At 43.0% G+C, this 18,653-nt stretch overlaps 1 protein-coding gene across 3 annotated transcripts in view; it reads right to left on the reverse strand.

The window, feature by feature from the left end:
* Positions 1-832: 832 nt before the first annotated feature.
* The window catches only part of SLC25A22 (solute carrier family 25 member 22), a gene marked incomplete at its 5' end in the record, with an annotated part of 68,551 nt that continues 50,730 nt past the window's right edge, over positions 833-18,653 (reverse strand). For all 3 annotated transcript variants that reach the window (XM_083608234.1, XM_083608235.1, XM_083608233.1), the window contains 6 exons: positions 833-1,704; positions 2,847-2,922; positions 3,896-4,050; positions 4,411-4,582; positions 6,276-6,394; positions 17,818-17,908. In XM_083608234.1, coding sequence (XP_083464360.1) covers positions 1,551-1,704; positions 2,847-2,922; positions 3,896-4,050; positions 4,411-4,582; positions 6,276-6,394; positions 17,818-17,908 — 767 coding nt within the window. In that variant the 3' untranslated portion in view covers positions 833-1,550. The remainder of the gene's footprint in view (positions 1,705-2,846; positions 2,923-3,895; positions 4,051-4,410; positions 4,583-6,275; positions 6,395-17,817; positions 17,909-18,653) is intronic.

Below are 18,653 nucleotides of genomic sequence, written 5' to 3' on the forward strand. Positions count from 1 at the left end.
TAATTCATTTCATTTCTTTGGAATGGGATATAAGAAGTATTGAGGCACAGCAACAAGAAGACAAAGTCCAAGTTGCAGGAGGGGGAGGAATGTCTCTTAAACATGCTATCCTCCAAAATCAGACTGCCCCACCCCCTCAAAAAAAAAAAGGAATTTGCAAAACTTTAATAGAATTTTTAATAAAATATTTCCCTGCAATGTTGCAGGCAGCACTGTGTCAGCACCCGAGAAGCAGGAAATAGAAATAAAGGGGAAATTACCAGAATTAGCATTGATTTTGATACTTAGGTTACTTTGCTTTGATGGAAGAGTAACTGTTGAAACAAGCAGAAGAAAAACAGGCTTCTATCTCTGAGAGATAACATAAGAGATATGGAGATCCCTGTGGAGGTTAACAAACCACCTTCTGCTGTCAGTTTTGGTCTGAATAGGAAAACTAGCTGGCACCCTTAAAATTTTTATCATTGCAGGCCAGTAAAGAACTGGTAACTGAACTGGTGTGAATATAGCATAATTCTTTGACTTCGGTGCAACTGAACCTCAAGAAATGTGCAAGATTATTTCCACTGATTTCAGCTAAGCTAAATCTTTCTATGCCATCTGGTATTTTGCAGTGTTTGCAGCCACATCAGAGATCAGCTTTCCCTAAGTAACCCTTTGGCGTTATTTGTGCTCCCAGAGGGAAACAGGAAAGGAATACAGGCATAGGTCAAAACACAGACAACTGAAACACTGGGTGGAACAGCAGCATTACCAGCATCAACTAGGCTGATTGAAAGGAATGTATTACTGGGTTGGGTTTTTTTTTTGTTTTTAATCCAGCATGATTTAAAAAAAAATTTGATCCCAAAATTATTCAGTTCTTCCCTATCACAATGGCTCAGCTAGTTTGCGACACTGGACAGCACTGTGTTTCCACAGATGCAGCTCCTTAGCAGTTGAGTGCACATCTGCAGGGAGGACATTTCACCTGCGCACACTCATTCAGGAAGGCAGTCCCTTTCACAAATTCTAAATACAAAATGCGCCTTTCCCTTTCCCCTCCTCCTTTGATATCCAAAGAGTTCACTTCAGTCCAGCTAATTTAGGAGAGGGATGTTTAGGAGACCTACATGAAAACAAAACATTTTTATTTCAGAAATTACCCGCCTTTTCGAATGACAAACTGGCCTCCCTTTAATGGATAGCAGCCCCTTGGCTTCCCCAGAGGCCTGAAACCAAGAATGGGTGGGGGTGGGGGAGGAAAGTCCTTTGCTCTTTCTTGATTTGTTGGTCATTCTCCCCTAGCCAAGAGGAGAAAAAGCAGGTCTGTAAGACAGTCTGTGCTAACCAGTGTCTTTTGAGATTGATAATTAGAAAGGAGATATGCATAATCAGGTATCTTCCCTGGCATAATGGTGAGGCCATGTTGACTGGAGGGGGGGGACTTGGTTTGGAGACAACATTCATTCCCCCCCATTACTGTTTTAACTCCTTGTGCTGTTGCTCTGATAGCACGGTGACAAAGAATACTATGATGAATTCCAATTGGATGGGAGAGGTATGAGGGGTTAATCCCGGCGCATTGGAAGCATGTCTAGGAAATATTCAGCAATCCCGATGAAATACACAACTTGTGCAATACCAAAGAGTGGGGCAATGACCAGGGCTCTGCAATATGCCCCCTTCAAAAAGGCTGTGGGACCTTCATTCCGCCAGATTTTCCTAAAAAGGCACACAAAGAAATCAGATGAGACTACGTGTGTTCACCACAACTCCCATTTAAGTGTTCCCAATCAGAATATCTGTTACTTCAGTCATGCCCGCCCCGCCCCTGTTTTGCTTTAGAGCACACAGTTATCTATAACAAACAGGCTTTCCCACATGAGCAGCATACTTTACAAAGGCATTTCAAGTACAATGAAAAACCAATTTCCTGCTCATCTCAATGGCTATTTGGCCAGGAAAAGCATAAAAATGGTTATCTGCTGCAAATTTCATTCACATATGTGTCAGCCTTTGCCCAAACAAAGCTCAGCCTGCGTTTCCAGGCTTGCTTGTAGTGGATTTTAAGAGCAATGCAAAATAAATGGGGGGGGGGGTGCAGGCAGCAACAGCTGATGGGGAGGTGTCTGACTTCCTGGCGATGGAGTTGCTGCCACTTAATGGGTGAGAAGAGTGGGAGGGACCAGGCAGTGGGGATGCCAGCAGTGTGTGGTTGCCCCTGTGGAGCCAATCTTGCACTCCCCCGCACAGCACCAATGCCCATGCCAAGCCCCCTGCTGCTTCACCCTTCCCCATGCTGCTAAGTGACAGTGACTCTGGGAGCTCAGATGGGCAGTGCTGTCCCTTCCTCCCAGTTGCTACTGGATGCAGGATGAGACACACTTCAAGGTTGGAACCTATCAACGGGTCCAGCCAAAAAAGCAAGGGCCCTCCTGGATCAGACCAATGCCCTATCTACTCCAGCATCCTGTTCCCTGCAATAGTCAACTGGATGCCTATGGGAAGAAAGTCCACAGCCGCCTCTCTTCTATTGTCGTTCCCCACACCCGCTGGCAACTTGTGCCTACTATGGCATCTCCAATCCTGGAGGAAGTGTATAGCCATCAAGGCAAGCTGCCATAGTTAGTATATTGTATTTCATTCACTGTATTTTAATAAGAATCTCACAGTTTTATCAAAGTGGATTTGGATACATGCAGCAGCCCCCACCAGAAGCATGTATCCAATTCATATATGAGTAAAATTCTGTTTTTATGCCTGCAACACAATCCTTTTGGTAGTAAGCCTCTGTGTTCACTGGTATCCTTGGGACAAACACCCAGGTTTTGCCGATTGCTGATCACCCTCAAAAGATCATTTACCTGGCACAGTCTATGATCCCTGAGTATGTGTCCTCGTTGACCCCCCTCTGCAAGGACTGCAATCTTGTCTTGATTACTGGGGAAAGAAGACAGCAGCGTTTGATACAATCAGTGCTCTAGTCTGTATCTAATTAATTTCTCCAGGCTTCCTTTAGCTGTTTAGGCATATACAAGTATCCCAGCATTGCTAAGCTGGAAGAGATTTTTATGACCTCCCCTTTTACAACTCTCTCTCCATGAACAGATTAGTCTTTATCATCCGGACATGCTTTTTACTAAGCTCTTCATTTGCTTCTGTCATTATGATGAAGTCGCCTCCCTCCTTTAACACATTATGCTGCACCTCTGCCACATTCTGCATCAACTGCAAGGCTCTCAGCCTCTGACTATATCACAAAGAAGTGGGACTCTGCCACAAAATCTTGCAATGCATTTCTGGTGTATGAGTGCTACCTGAGTCTGTGGCTGTTTGCTCCCTAGAGGGTTCAGATGTTCCTCTGTTAAGGTGTAGTACCTGAGGGCTCCCTTCTTCAAGGGAGAAACATGCTCTAACAGGCTACAGCCCTGGTTAGCTCCGGAGAGCTGTAAGCCCCCTCGTTGCTTTGAGAATGTCCCCCCCCCCAATCAAATGGCAAGAGATCAGGCAGAGATCACTTCTATAACTGACATGCATTTAGCGTTCCTTCAAATCTGTAGTACAGAATTTCCCCTTTCTACAAGAAGGGCCTGTGGCTGACTGCATCTCTTCAATTCTCTTTCTCAAGTGGAAAGTATACAAACCTCCACTAGCTGGAACAATCAGGATAGCAGCTTCGCTTACTGTGGTACTGGGTGCTTTGCAACTTAGATCTTTTGCCCCTCTTTCTTAACACTGCTGTAGTTCTCTGCATTATATGCCAGCTTGCCTCCTGTGACAGTGTGCTTCGTGAGAACACAAAAACACCAGTGTTCACACTCTTTCCTCAGTTTCCCCGTTGCCAACTGTTCTGGTGAACCTCCCCACATTTCACATGCACAGCGCCTTGACTGAACTTTGCTGCAGTACCTACCATCACAAGGATTCACTGCTACAGCTGCTGTGCTGCCAGCCAGGCACCCAGCAAGGAAGGACACATAGAATGGAGCCTTGACATCCGGGGTTGTCTGCCCTAGTTTGTTCAGGTTTGCAAACAATGGAAAATAAACAATGGAAAACGGTACATCCCTGCAGAAGGAGAAGCAAGACCATGAGGGACAAGGGAAGAGCTTTTTCCTTTAGTCCTTTAATACCAAGCTGCCCCATGCCAATTGTAGGGGTGGTTAGTTGTGCACAGAAAGAAGATTCCCCTTTCCATAGTTTTCAAATGCATCAGGTATTTCTCTTTCTACACTGTTCTCATTTAGTACTATGAAACTCCAGTGCAGTGTATCACCATCTCCCTCCCTTACCCACTCTGTCCCCATCCCTAACTGAGTCAATACCCAGGGAACAACATGTGTTCCTATTCATTCCTTGTTGTTACCCCAGACTACTGGGCACCATTTGGATTTTAGGTCCTCCAGAGGGCCTAAAGGGGTGCCCTACCTTAGCAACGTAGCGCCAAGTCCCTTATAAAGTCCTGCGATGCCTTTGCTCCGAAGCAAGTCCCTTGTGATTTGCATTGCTGTCGTCCGTGTCTCCACAACAGACTCTGCTGCCCCAGCACCAGTGGAAGGGTTTAACTGAGCTTGTGCGGCCATTAGCTTCTTCTGAGCAGCTGAAGAGGAATCAAGACAGAGTTGTCATTTACCGCAATAAACATGAATGCAGCATGCAAGTTACAGACAATGACATAACATAAATGTCTTGCTTCTGACAGGAGGACGAATAGGCCAGCCACAAATGTAATGAACTGAACATTGCTTAAGGTCAGTTGTACTGCCCTCTGATAAGTCACTAGAAACCGCCTTTATCCAGTTAAGTTGTGCTGTTGAATTTTAGCTCTAAGTAAAATATTTATGTGACTGTCACGACACCATATTCTCTGAGCATATCACAGGATTTAACACACAGTGCACTCCACTGTCATATATATATATATATATATATATATATATATATGACAAAGCATTTACCCAGAGATCTATGCAGTCTGTTCACTTCTTCTCCCCCAAACTACTTCCATTGCGCTTCTCCTATTTTATCAGAAGATGGAGCCCATGTAAATCCCCTGAGCTAATATATTTGCTCACATAGCCTCTGTTGCAACTGAGGCACTAAATCCCAGTATTGTGCTGCAGTGCGAATCTTTCTGCAGCCTTCTAATTTAACACATTAGTAACAGAGGATTTTAAGTACAACTGGAAACTGGTAAGATACAAAAAGATTCAGAGGCAAATGGGAAATCAGAAGCAGAGGGAGATACTAAGTCCCAGCGATGAGTGGTTGTTATTCACAATAGTCCTGTCTAACAGGATATTTATATTGGAGCTTTTGAAGACAAACAGCGTTGGTGGTTCAATTCTGTGGTTGCAAAAATTTCCCACTGAACTCCTCTGTGCTAAGCAGTTCCTGCATTATTAGAATTCATTGTTAATGCAATAGTATCATTAAGCTATCCCCTCTCCCAACTTACACACACACACACACACACACACACACACGCCCCTTTCCCCCTATGTTCCACACCTGTCAACAGAAAAGATCCAGTATTCTAGATTTTGTCCTGAAATTTACTTGGGGGGAAATGAGACAACACAACAATGGTAGGTAAGGTTGTTTGGGGCAAGAACACAAGTTCTTAATGCTTAAGGGCTTTGGCACACTGCCAGACCTTCTAACTGGGGTGGAAACAGAAAGAAAGTGTCATAGAAAAAACACACCATAAGGGGCAACTAATCCTCCTCCCTTTTTTGCATTAGTTATCCAGTTTAATAATTCACAAGCTGAACGCAAGCTATTGTTTTACCAGCCTCCTCTTCCCTATACAGATATCTAAAGATACAATTTCAGGCTCTCTCACATCAGGAGAATGGAAAGAGAACAACTCATCATTTGGCTCACAAGGCTGAGGTCCTTCCCAATGATGTAATATATCCTGGAGCTACTCAGGGAAAGAACGACTTCAGTTAACAGAACTGCTGAAAGGGCTCCGAATCCCTAAAAATTATTAAGGTATATATTGTATATTGTAACCGATTATGTCATTATGTTGTGTTCTAATTATACTCAGTGGTGTGCCCCACATTTTACTGATTCACTGTTGATGGCCTTTGGGCAAAGCAGTAAAAACTTAGTTTTGGATATTTGCTGAGGATATTTGTATATCACCCCTTAATAAAACCTGATCCCAGGGCAGTTCAGTCCTATTTCCCTCCCACCACTGCCCTCCCATCATCTGCAAAGCCATGGGAGACATTTTCTGTTGCTGCATGGGCATGGTGAGGAGAGAAGAGAGACAGGTGAGGTACCAATTCGGCCTGCATCCTGCAGCTGGATTTTGAGCATCTCCATGGGAGTGGTGACAATCACCTGGCAGGTCCCTGCCCCACAGCCAGCCAGCATTTCCTTAATCAGGGTCAGCTTCTTCCTGACAAAAAGATAGGAAAGAGAAGGAGAGAGAGACAAAGAAAAATCAGCTGATTGACCCCAACTGGGTTAACCTGCCTCCAGGCAAAGCAACAGCCAGGCTTGTTTCTCTCTGTGATAAGCCTTGTCTCTGTCACTTACGGATCACAGAAGGAACAAACCCTGGGGAATGTTAGTCATCAGACATGCCCAATTTTGACTTGATTGGTAATGAATGCAATGCAGTAAAAAAGTCTGGAGGTAACCAAGTGTCTTAAACTATCCAAGGCAGTGAAGAGACACTCAAGAGAAACAAAAAAAAATGCTGTTGGATATCCAGATGCACAGTGCTGAATAATACACCACCAAAGACCAGCTTTCACCACAACCAAAGCCATTCTTTGGTGAGAAAGTCTCCCCAGAAGCTCAGGGAAATGCAGAAGCTTTCCTTCTGATCCAGTGAGCATATGTTGCCATTGTGCTCCTACGAAAGGTACAGGCAAGCTAAACAAGTATAATCCCCCAGGCACTTAGGCAAGCAAGTGCACATCCAAAGAAAATTAAATTAAAACACTGCAGGGGAGGGGGTGCAGCAGAGAGAATTTCCAGAAGACTAGTTGTGTTAGTATGGACCAGGGAAAAATGTGAAGGTTGGTGGTCAACATGGGGCTATTCAGGGGCTCATCTTGCAAATAAAACCTCTCTGATGGCAAGCAATTCATCTATCCCTGATCTCAGATCCCCAGCAGTCAACACAGAATACATTCAACTGCTTTCATCAGTTCTTCTCATAATGATTCATCCTCTGTCCAAATATAAGACATATAATCCACAGGCAGAACCATCACTGTCATACCAAAATCCATTGGCCAAGGGGAGAAAGCAGGAACTATGAAGGAGGAAAGCTACTGTGCAGCAGTGGCTTGTGAGGGGATGTGGGGGTGCAGAGAGGCAATGCACCCACCAGAACAAGCATAGGACAAGTTGAGCTGAGCTCTGGAGCAACTGCGGCCACCCCAGAGCTCCCCCAATCTTGCCACCACTGTGATTTTATTTAATTGTATCTATTTTTATATATTTTTTGTTTTATGGTGTAAACCACTTTGAGACTAGGTGGAATAAAGCAATAACATAAAGTTGTTGCTGGTGTTGTAACAAAGTAAATAAATAAGATGTTCATTAGGTTCTTTAAAGGCAGGGATGTGGAGCATTTGGTCCTCCAGGAGATAATGGTGTTACTAGACCACAACTCTCATCATCCCAACCATTGGCCGTAATTTCTGGGACTGATAGGAGTTGGTAGTCTAGCATCATTGATGTCTGGAGGGCCACACCTTCCCCACCACTCTTTACAAGGGATCACAAACTGGACAGCCTAAATAACCAAGTGCCTAAGATAGATCAAAGGCAAAACAAATCAGAAAGAATTGGAGATCTGAAATGACTTGTCCACTTTTAGTCCCTTAAACCTGCAGGATATTAAACATCTCATTTATAATGGGAGTCCATTTAAAACAAAACAAAACAAAACCATGACACTTTGCCTGTAGCAGAAAGCAAAGGCAGAGTCCTGCATGTGCATGTAGAGCTGTATCACTGGACCACGCTCTCCTGCGCTGCTTCCTCCTGCGCTGCTTCCTCCTGCACTGCTTCCTATTAATTTGCAGCATTAAGGCAGGCAGTAAGATTTACATTTACTAGAAGGTCACATATTAAGTGAGAGAGAGAACATTCTCTCACTGTGTCCCATCCAAATTCCCTGGCTCTTTCCACTCTGGAATGATGTGATTGTCTGATGGAGCTGTGTAGAATCTGTCCATGTGTTCAGCACCATTTACTCAACTTTAATCTAACCCCAATTAATAAAGAAGTTGGTAATCCTACTGGAGGTGTGGGGGAGGTGAGGTCACCTTACAACTGCTCCATTTAGACCAGTACTCAGGTTTAAGAACGGTTTAAACTGGATATCAGGCTTATCTCTATATGGCCTTTCAGGTAGCCGTCCACCTTGCTTACTTGTATTAGCAAGGTTCAGATGCCTGCTTGCAGATCCACCCATGAAGGCATTTCCCAATGGCTGCTTCCTCCAGCAATTATGCTGCTTCTATGAACAGACACATTGATTCAGCACATTATCACTAGCATCCCACAACGTGAGTATGTCAATTGCTATGATGGTCGCTTCTGGCCAAATGGAGAGGCAGGATTGGCATAGATGGGACAGCAACCATTGCACCAAACTAGGCAATCAAAAGTGAAAACCCTCCCAACATCTGGGGGATCCTGTTAAGAGACTTCCCATTTAACATCCTGCGTTGCTGCTACAACACTGGGAAGCTCCTGTCTAAGAAGAAACTGCTGCTATTGCAATAACCAAATGTACTGCAGTGCTTTGAATTAGTAGAATATTATCTGACACATTGAATCCCAGCACTTTGCAATGGGAGGGATAAGGATAAACTTATATCATCACTTTAGTTGCCCACAGTAAGGAGAAAAACATCAGGAAGCAGCAGGCTATGTGAATTTGGTTTAAAGCCCAAAGAGATCCAAAAGGAGAAAAATCTCTTTACGAATACGGAAAATTCTCCAGACACAAAACTGCTCAGTTGCTGTACTTCCTCAGGAGATTTAGAACAGCCAAGGATCCTGGCCAATGGATGGCAACTTGCCCTAACAGCTAAAGGTGCAAACGGCGGCCTGTCAAGTTTACTCCTTCCAATCCAAGCACAACAGCTTTGAAGCTTAGCATCTGTGAACCGTCAACAACTTCAACCCTGTGGAAAAAGTCAGGTAGCATAAAGTTCACCCCCTTTGCCTAAGGGAACTGCCACTGCTGAAAGCTTCCTCAAGTACTTTGTTGACTTCCCTAAAGATATAACAGAATTGCTTCAGGGAACTACAGGCAGTTAATTTCTCAGACTGCATGGCTGCTGTTTGGATTCATCCTCCTTTCATCTGAGGGGATTATAGGTGGAAGGCCACAGTGAAGATTATTAAATCACTAAATATAGATTTCTCCTTTGAGAACATAGGAAGGAATTTTTCCATATCAAATCACATTGGTGTGAAAGGAAATTAAAGAGCTGTTGACATTTCCCCCAAACAATTCATTATTGCAGTTGACTAGCTACATGCGTGTGGAAGTGGAATCTGGTAGGGAGGGCCTCCATTTTCTATAAAGTCATACCTCGGGTTACAGACGCTTCAAGTTGCGCATTTTCAGGTTGTGCACCATGCTGAACCCGGAAGTACCAGAACGGGTTAATTCTGGGTTTCGGCACTGGAGCATGTGCAGAAGCACTAAATCGCGCTTTGCGCATGTGCAGAAGCGCTGAATCACAACTCGCGTGTGTGTAGACGCGGCGCTGCAGGTTGCGAACGTGCTTCCCGCACGGATCACGTTCACAACCCGAGCATCCACTGTATTCTTTCTCCGCCCCTCAAAGCTCTTAAGCCACCTCACAAATTTAGGAGAAAATGTGGATATCTTCAGGGAGTTACTGCTTTAGAACTTGAAGTGTAGGGGGGAAAGTTGGTGGCAACCCTTTGAGAAACATTGTCAGTATATATGCGGTATATGCTGCAGTCACTTTTTTGAAAGTCTCTAAAACGAGACACAAACTTAATTTCTGTCACAGTGAGTAGAAGATAGTGCATAGTCTACTAGTGGACAACTGGCTAATTTCTAGCAGAACGCAAAGCACCTGCTGGTTGCTGGGATATTTGCAGAGAATACTAAGACTAGGTGGATCTTAGTCTGATCCAGCAAGGCGACAGTTTCCATTTCAAGCAAGAGTATATAATCAAGATCAGTAAATACAGTGAAGTAAGGTGGCCAATACTAAATTATTCAGGGCCATTAAAACAAGATTGTGAAGAACTCCAGACTGAGCTAATGGGCAGTAATATGGCAAAGCATTTCAATGTATACAAGTGTAAAGTGATGCATGTTGGGTTTAAAAAATCTTAATTTCACATAAATGTTTATGAGGTCTGAACTGGTGGTGACAGACCAGGAATGAGACCTTGGTGTCCTAATGAATAGGTTTCATGAAGATGTTGACTCAGAATGCCACAGCCGTGAAAAAAGGCAAATGCCATGCTAGGGATCATTAGGAAAGGAAGTGAAAATAAAACAGCTGGTATCATAATGCTGCTATTCAAATCTATGGTACTATCGCATTTGGAATGCTGTGAACACTTCTGGCCATGCAGAAAAGGGCAGCCCAAATTATCAAGGGGCTCCCCTATGAGGAAAGGTAATAGCATTTGGAACTCTTTAGTTTAGGGGAAAGCTGAGTAAGAGGCAACATGATAGACATGTAAATAATTTATTTATGGTATGAAGAAAGTGGATGAAGAAAAGTTTCTCTCACACACATAACACTAGAACTCATGGACATCCAATGAAGCTGAATATTAATTTTTTCAAGACAGATAAAGGAAAATACTTATTCACACAATGCATAATTAAATTATGGAAGTCATTTCCGCAAGAGGCAGTGATGGCCTCCAAATTGGATGGTTTTAAACAAATTTAGGCAATTTCTGTTCTCCAAGCAAAATAGAACACAAAGCAGGAAGGGGGGTGGTTTAAAGATATTGGTTTCCCTGCCGTTTTTGATTACGTCCACAAAGAAACAACTAATGTAATAATGCTTAGCAGCTAGGCAGAGAAAGAGCTAAAATCAGCAGCTTTCCAGCCCCACTCTAGAACAACAAACAAAGTGAAGGTCAAGATTAAAAAGCAAAGTTATGTGATACCACAGGAAGGAGTAAGCTTGAGTGATGATATGGTACCGAAATGCAGCAATATTTTCAAATGCTTGAAAGTGATTTTGGGAAAGCAATGCTTTTTAATTACAAACGTCGAGACACAGTAGCCAACATGAAATTAATGAGACAAGTCAGGCTTTCTTAGAGCGATGATGTTCTTTACTGACAGTGTGTAGAAGTCATAACTATGTAATGCAATACAGCCTGGGAATAATATAACTTGCTTGCTTCATTCATGATGGTCATTTTCAAAGTCTTGTAAGTAAGTATCCTTGTGGCAAAGTTTGCCATACTGAAATCCTATGCATGTTTACTTGGAAGCAATCCCACTGGGTTCGACAGGGCTGATTTCCTTGTAAGTGGATTTAAGACTGCAGCCCTAGAACCCTGAAGACGTGCATCTAGTAATCTAGTACTGCAGTTTTAAGCATTTCCCTAAATTATAGCAACTCGTCTTCTGAGATGATGGAACAGGTGGGCTGCTGTGGAAAAAGAGTTTGTTACGGCAAGTGTACTGTGCCTGGAAAAATAAAATTAATTGATTGTTCAACAGAAAACTCATCTCCATGACTTAAAATTGCTGGCGGAGCATCTTACATTGTTTTGCTTGCTGACCGATCCGCAGCATTTTTTTGTAGTCATTTCGTTGTTTTGATATACTGTTTACTGCTTTTGGAGCCTTTGGGCTAAAAATAGGGTTGTTGTTTTTTAATAAAAAGAATGCCCAGACTTACTGCCACATTGAAATGGGCAGAAGAAAGAGGAGCAGCTCCAAATTTCAGATAATTCCCATAGTCTAAAAACCTATTTTCTTATTCAACAGATACACTATAGATTATGTGCGATAAACTAAGCCACTGTTGACCTTCTCTTGTTGAACAATGCAAAATCTAGTTTTAATTACCCCTGTAGTTTTTTGTAGGTTTAATTTGATGTTAAATTTACAACTCTGAAGCAAGTGATGATTTCCCATCCTTTGAAATGGGAATAAAAATAAAGTAGCGGATTGCTCATTTATGCAGGAAAAAAAATAGTTTGTAAATGACAATGAAAATTAAAAGAAAAACGAAATACCCCAGTTGCCTATTCTCAGTGGCTTCTAGAACTCACAGGATCATGAGAAAGTCCATTAGCTGGGGGAGCAGGAAGGGATTAGAAGCGGGGTGTAAGGAATTGGTTGGCTTGAGCCACTAACAACTTATAGTATTCTTAGGGTTATAGGAATGTACACCCTGAATATTAAAATGCTCACCACTCTGCACTACATGGGGAGGTTTTGATATGGAGGAAAGAAAACATATACCTTTTCTGTTCCCCACAATCCCAGTTATACAACAAGACTTCAGGTTGGGGGCTAGTACAATGGGAGAGGTTCAGAAAGGTGAACAATTGCTGTGTGTGTGTGCATGCGTGTGTGTGTGTGTATTTCCCCCTCCCCTACTCCTAAAAACTACCACCATGAGCCACAAACAGTGCTAAGGCTGCTGTTCCACGATGACTAAGATCCCTAAAAATGAGCACATCTGATGATACACTGCAACATTTTGTTGAGCTTCCCAGTAAAAGAAAGATCCCTGTGTTCTGTCCCATCCTTCCAATGTCCTGTCACATTGTAGTGCAGCGTTGGGGAACCTTTTTGGCCCAGTGGGCCAGACCTTTATCTGTCCCCACCCCCATGGGCCAACTTTGATAGGTGGGTGGGGCATTATGACATCATAATGATGTCAGATGCTTGGCAGGTGGATTGCCCCACCGACCTTTCAAAGATCCTTGCACAACACTTCCTGAGCTCCAAACAGCCATCTGGTTGTCAGGCACTGGGGAGTCACAGCTCAAGGGGCTTTGCTAGGTTTTTTCCTAAACTCATAGCACTGTATGAGGATGAAGCAATTCTGACAGGAACAGACTTGATCTGTGGTGGTTAGACTCATGTGAGGCAGGAAAAAACTGCCTCTTTCCTAGTGGTGTCTCTGAATGCACATTTGTAATTTCCCCCACATAACTGAATAGCTCCCACAAGGAAGAGAAAATGACTGCATCTGGAAACACTCTTATATCTAGGACAACTTGGAGACACTTGCTTAACATCACCGCTCTACTGTCCATTAAATTCAACTGCTTCTACTTTTGGACTTGTGAGCTGCAATGCTTAATGAAGACATTAAAAATTTCAAGCCACAACAGCAGTGGATTTTTGCTGCCTCTGCAGTCTCTTTACAAAAGCTGCAATAGCATTAACAGGCTGAGTGCTAATGCATTTCCTATCTCTGTGTACATATATAACACATGGTGAATATGCAGTGCTACCATTTTTATCCTTATGCAAACATATCTAAGATGCTGCAAAGCAGTCCCTGTAGCCAGATGTTTTTACCAAGTAAAACCGGTTCCACAGAACTGGACCTGCATTACAAACAAGCCACTTAACATGCACAACATACTAATAATGTCTGCCAAGAAAGGAACTTACAGTACTTTTCTGTGTATAAGCTGAGGTTTTTTTTTATTTAAAAACTATGTTAAAGTTTGGTGATTGTCTTATACACAGATAGTGCACAGGGGGGACGTGTGATTGGTTGCTGCCGGGAGCTGGAGATGGTCAGCGGCTATTTGGCGTGTCACTGGTGGCAAGGGCTGGTGTTGATTGGGTGTCGCTGTGGTAAATGGGCGGCTTTATGCGAGTGGCAGCATATGTCAGGCGGGTGAGCGATTTCCAGCAATCTCCCCCCCAAAAAAAGCTCAACAACTCTGAGCAATCTCCCCCCATTTTCTGAATTCTGAGTCCCCCAAAATAGGGGGCGTCTTATACAGGAGGGTGTGTTATGCATGGAAAAATATGTTACATTCATCCTACAAGCAATTCGACCTTGGAGACTGTCTTTAGTGGTCATTTTTATTGTAAATACATAGGCTGTGATACACAAGTGCTTGTGGGCCAGGAAATTAATAATTAGAACTAAATACAGAAACAACATTTGAGAAGGAGTTATAACACTCTTAGGCTAATAACTATGCAGAGTGTTAATGGGACCATCTGAAAACTATCAATAGTGGTCTTCATAATCAGCACGGCTACAGAACTTCAAATGTGGGTTATAAGCACATTAGAATGAGAACTAAAACTCTGTGTGAACCTTCTTAGGGCTTAGCCATGTTTTCTAACATAGAGTAAATTGATACTCCTCATTCAGGAGACTATGCCTGTTCTTTCTGGGGTGGATCAGGGAAAAATTACAACTTTCTACTCCCACCACTTGAAATTTGGGTTACAAACTGAAATTTTTATAACTTTTGGGCTGAGCTGAGAAATGAAAACAAGACCAAACGCAGCAGGCATAGAGGTGATGCTGCCTGTGGACTGCATCCAAGCAGCTTCATTGCAAAGCGTAGTGGTATTTCTAGGCTTGAAAAAGTAATATATATTTAGCCTTCATTGTTTCAGAGAATGCCTTGAAATAGCTTGAGTGTATCTGTGTTTGACAGGTTCAATAAACAGAAAGCATTTCTACCTTTGTTATATTGCACTACCCAAGAGGCTACTACTTTTATAAATAAAAAAAGACAAGCACCTGTGTTTTAGGATTAACTACCCTTTTGCAAAATTTTGCCGTGAAGCAAGCTCTCAAGGATCGCACATAGTAATGGTCAGAGTGTTTAGCATACCGTACCTTTGTATAGGGAAAGGGACCCCTGACCATTAGGACCAGTCGTGGCCGACTCTAGGGTTGCGGCGCTCATCTTGTTTTATTTGCCAAGGGAGCCAGCATAAACCTTCCAGGTCATGTGACCAGCATGACTAAGCCGCTTCTGGCAAACCAGAGCAGCTCATGGAAACGCTGTTTACCTTCCCTCCAGAGCGGTACCTATTTATCTACTTGTACTTTGATGTGCTTTCGAACTGCTAGGTTGGCAGGAGCAGGGACCAAGCAATGGGAGCTCACCCCATCGCGGGGATTCGAACCGCCGAACTTCTGATCGGCAAGTCCCAGGCTCTGTGGTTTAACCCACAGTGCCACCCGCGTCCCTACAGCGCCACCCACATCCCTTAGTATACCAAAAGGCTAAAATCACCACCAAAGCCCAATATGTTGGGAAATGTGAAACTGATTTTAAAAACAAAACAAAATAAAACTGAAATGCAGCTGCAGATGGCCTTCTACAAAATTTTGAACTAGAATTTTTTCCTATATTTATTTGCATTAACAAATGTTCAGTTTGCTTTGGAAATTGTTCTGGTGCCCTAGAGAGTGATCTAATTTAGCTTGTTTACTTTACTTGTATTTAGTTAATGAAGCTAAACTCCCATGCTTACCTAATACAGTGTTACCTCTGGTTAAGAACTTAATTCGTTTTGGAGGTCCGTTCTTAACCTGAAAACAGTTCTTAACCTGAGGTACCACTTTAGTTAATGGGGCCTCCCAGTGCCGCTGCGCTGCCGCCACACGATTTCTGTTCTCATCCTGAAGCAAAGTTCTTAACCCAAGGTACTATTTCTGGGTTAGCGGAGTCTGTAACCTGAAGCGTCTGTAACCTGAAGCGTCTGTAACCCGAGGTACCACTGTATTGTATTTGCAACTGGCATTCATTCATCATTACTAATGAACTTATGAAACAGAGCATTTTCCACAGAAAAATAAGGCACTGGGTAATCATCTGCCCCACATTGCTGTCTACAAGGGAAAGGTTTTCTTATCTGTATACTTAACCCCTTTCTGCCTTTGACCATTTTCTCACTAACTGCTTCCCCATCCAAGAAACAAGGCATTCAAATCCTTTCTCCTGCTGGTAGGCAAGCAGGAGAAGTGGAGCCTATTTCGAGTGAAGGGGGGGGGGGACAGTCTAAAGAGATGGGTTAATACTCCTCCTGCTGAAATGAGATTTGCATTCCACCCATGGCCACAATCCAGCTTTTAAGAAATGGCATTTGTAATCTATTTCCCAGGCCCTGAATTTTGCATAAATCCAAGTTTAAAGTGAATTTTAAGTGCCTTGCCTTGGTGAAATGTCATTGGTGAAGGTCACTGAAACAATTTCAGTGAGATTCCCAAAGGCAGTCTCCAGAGGATACACCTCTTGTATCATTTTGCACAAGGCCATTCCTCAAATAATATATTGGTAAAGAACAAACAAACAAACTAACTAACAAACAAAGCAGTTTAACCTCTGTTTGTTAGTGCCAAACTTGCAATTCTTCAGCAGCTAGAATTTGCAGCAGAAACAAAGGGCCTCTAAGCATTAACACATGAATAATCACAGATACTGCCTTTGTTTTTGGATATTTTCCCACATTTGGTGGCAAAGTAACCTTGGCTGAGATGCAAAGGAGTCCTTTCAGTCAGCAGCCTCTCACTTTCAATTCCCGTGCATCATCTTCATCAAGTGTGCAGAATGACACATCTACTCTGTTGTATAAAGGCTCTGTAAAATTCAGATACACCTCTACTACTCAATGCCTCTTTTTGATCATCCGAAAGCAATAGTGAGGTAATACCTTTATTCGCTTCAGCTAAGGGCCAAATGTGACGATGATGCTTTAAATGTGCAAATTAAATGTGTTTGGAAATTTATAGCTGTGGTGTTTCTGATCAGCATCATGGAATGCAGGGAGAGGGTAGGTAACCTTTTGCCTCTGCAAAAAAAATCTCAGCTCCCACCAAATGCTGCAGACAGAAAAGTATGGTCACTGTCCCTTTGGACAAATAAAAGGCAGCAGTTACTGGGGTTGTCATCTCTGGTAGGAGGACTTCATGGTATGCACAGTGTCCTGCAAACAATCCAAGGAAATTGCCAGGAGAGTGTGTGACAATCAACCTAGAAATGCAATTGCGTCTTTCCTAGTCCATGAATAGCTCCACAACTGGCCTTGGGCAAACAAGATATTGAATATTGTGTAATCTCCTTTGCAATTATTTATAAAAAGCTTAACATTTGAACCCCAAAATGATCTCTGTGATGAGCTACAATACATTAATCATTACTGAACAAACCAGTCTACTCAGATGCCAACTTTGTTCTCAAAGGAGAGCCCCGGTGGGACCAGCAGTCACTCTCTGCATTGGCTCCTTGTTTGCGGAATGCTCTCCCAAGGGAGGCTCACCTCGTACCTTCATTATACATCTTTAGGCCCCTGGCAAAAATGTTCCTCTTCAACCAGGCATTGGGCTGATTAATATTCTTTGTCCTTTTAAATGTGTTTGTAGGAAGGAGGGGTCATTGCTTTGCTTTGTTTTTATTATGCATTTTGTGTTTTTATTTTGTATTTTTATGATGTGAACTGCCCCGAGATCTTCAGATGAATGGCAATATATTACTTTAATAAATTAGTAAGTGAAAGGGAATAATATTGTCTTGAGCTATGGTCTCCACAAAATAGGGACAAGTCACCTCAAACCAAATGCAAAGCAGCAAAACAAAGTGCATCCACCAAAAGAAAGAGAAACACTTGTCTGTGGTATAAATTAAATGTGTCAGTGGTATCCCATTGTTTTCAAAGCAGAGGCAGTCAAGCAGCTGAATAATACACTTGACTCGATGGCAACAATACCAAGTACTATGGACAGCTGCCTCAGTGCATCCACACTGGAAGCAATGGGGTGCCATCAAAATATCCCAGTCATGCCACCCCTCCTAGAATCCATTATACACAGTGCCCTCTATCACACTCACCCATCTCTGGCCAGATGATGCCGGAAGAAATCATTGGCAGCTAGTTTGATGGCTTTTTCTGGAGTCACTAGTGTCAGATTCACTGCAGCCCCTGGGCAAGAAATATGGAGAACAGAACGTTAAGAGAATTAGGGAAGACTTAAAAGCTAAAAAATTGTGTTTCTTGGTGACCATCAACCTCACCCAGAAAACTGAGCTGGAGGAGATAAGGCACTGTAGAATCAACAGAAGCTAGAAATGCAGACCAATTCTAGGAGCCACACCAGAAACAAAACTTATGCTATGTTGGAAGCCAGTGGTGGTACCCATTTCCATCCAAACCAATGTTTGCTACTTACATTAGCAGTTGCCTCCCCTGCCATACTGTGGCATAGGATTCATTCAGTACTAACTGGGACCACGGATGCACTCCATTCAGATGGGTCAGGGAGGAGGGGTTTTTCTCTAGTGGGGCAGGGCCAGCCAGTCCACTGCCAGCAATCAGATGCTGCTTCAGTTGCATATGCACAAACTGCTACTTGCCCTGCATCATCTAGATCAGAACCTGTGGCCCTCCAGATGTTGCTGGTCTAGATCTCCAATAATCCCTGCCTATTGTCCACGTTGGCTGGGGCTCATGGAAGCTGAGAGCCCAACAGCTTCTGGAGGGACACAGCCCACCCTCAAAAAAAGCCCTCTTTCAATAGTTCAAGGCTTAGAAGGAGTCGGTGAATTTTTCTCTTCCAGAGGCATGTCTCTCTTCCCTCTGCCAGCTTTGATTTATTCGCTTTACAAACAGGTTACATCTGTCAAAAAGTGTTAAAAGGCATTGCTCCCTTTAACATACTATGCCCTGA

Source organism: Podarcis filfolensis (assembly GCF_964270895.1).
Source record: "Podarcis filfolensis genome assembly, chromosome: 1".
NCBI lineage: Eukaryota > Metazoa > Chordata > Lepidosauria > Squamata > Lacertidae > Podarcis > Podarcis filfolensis.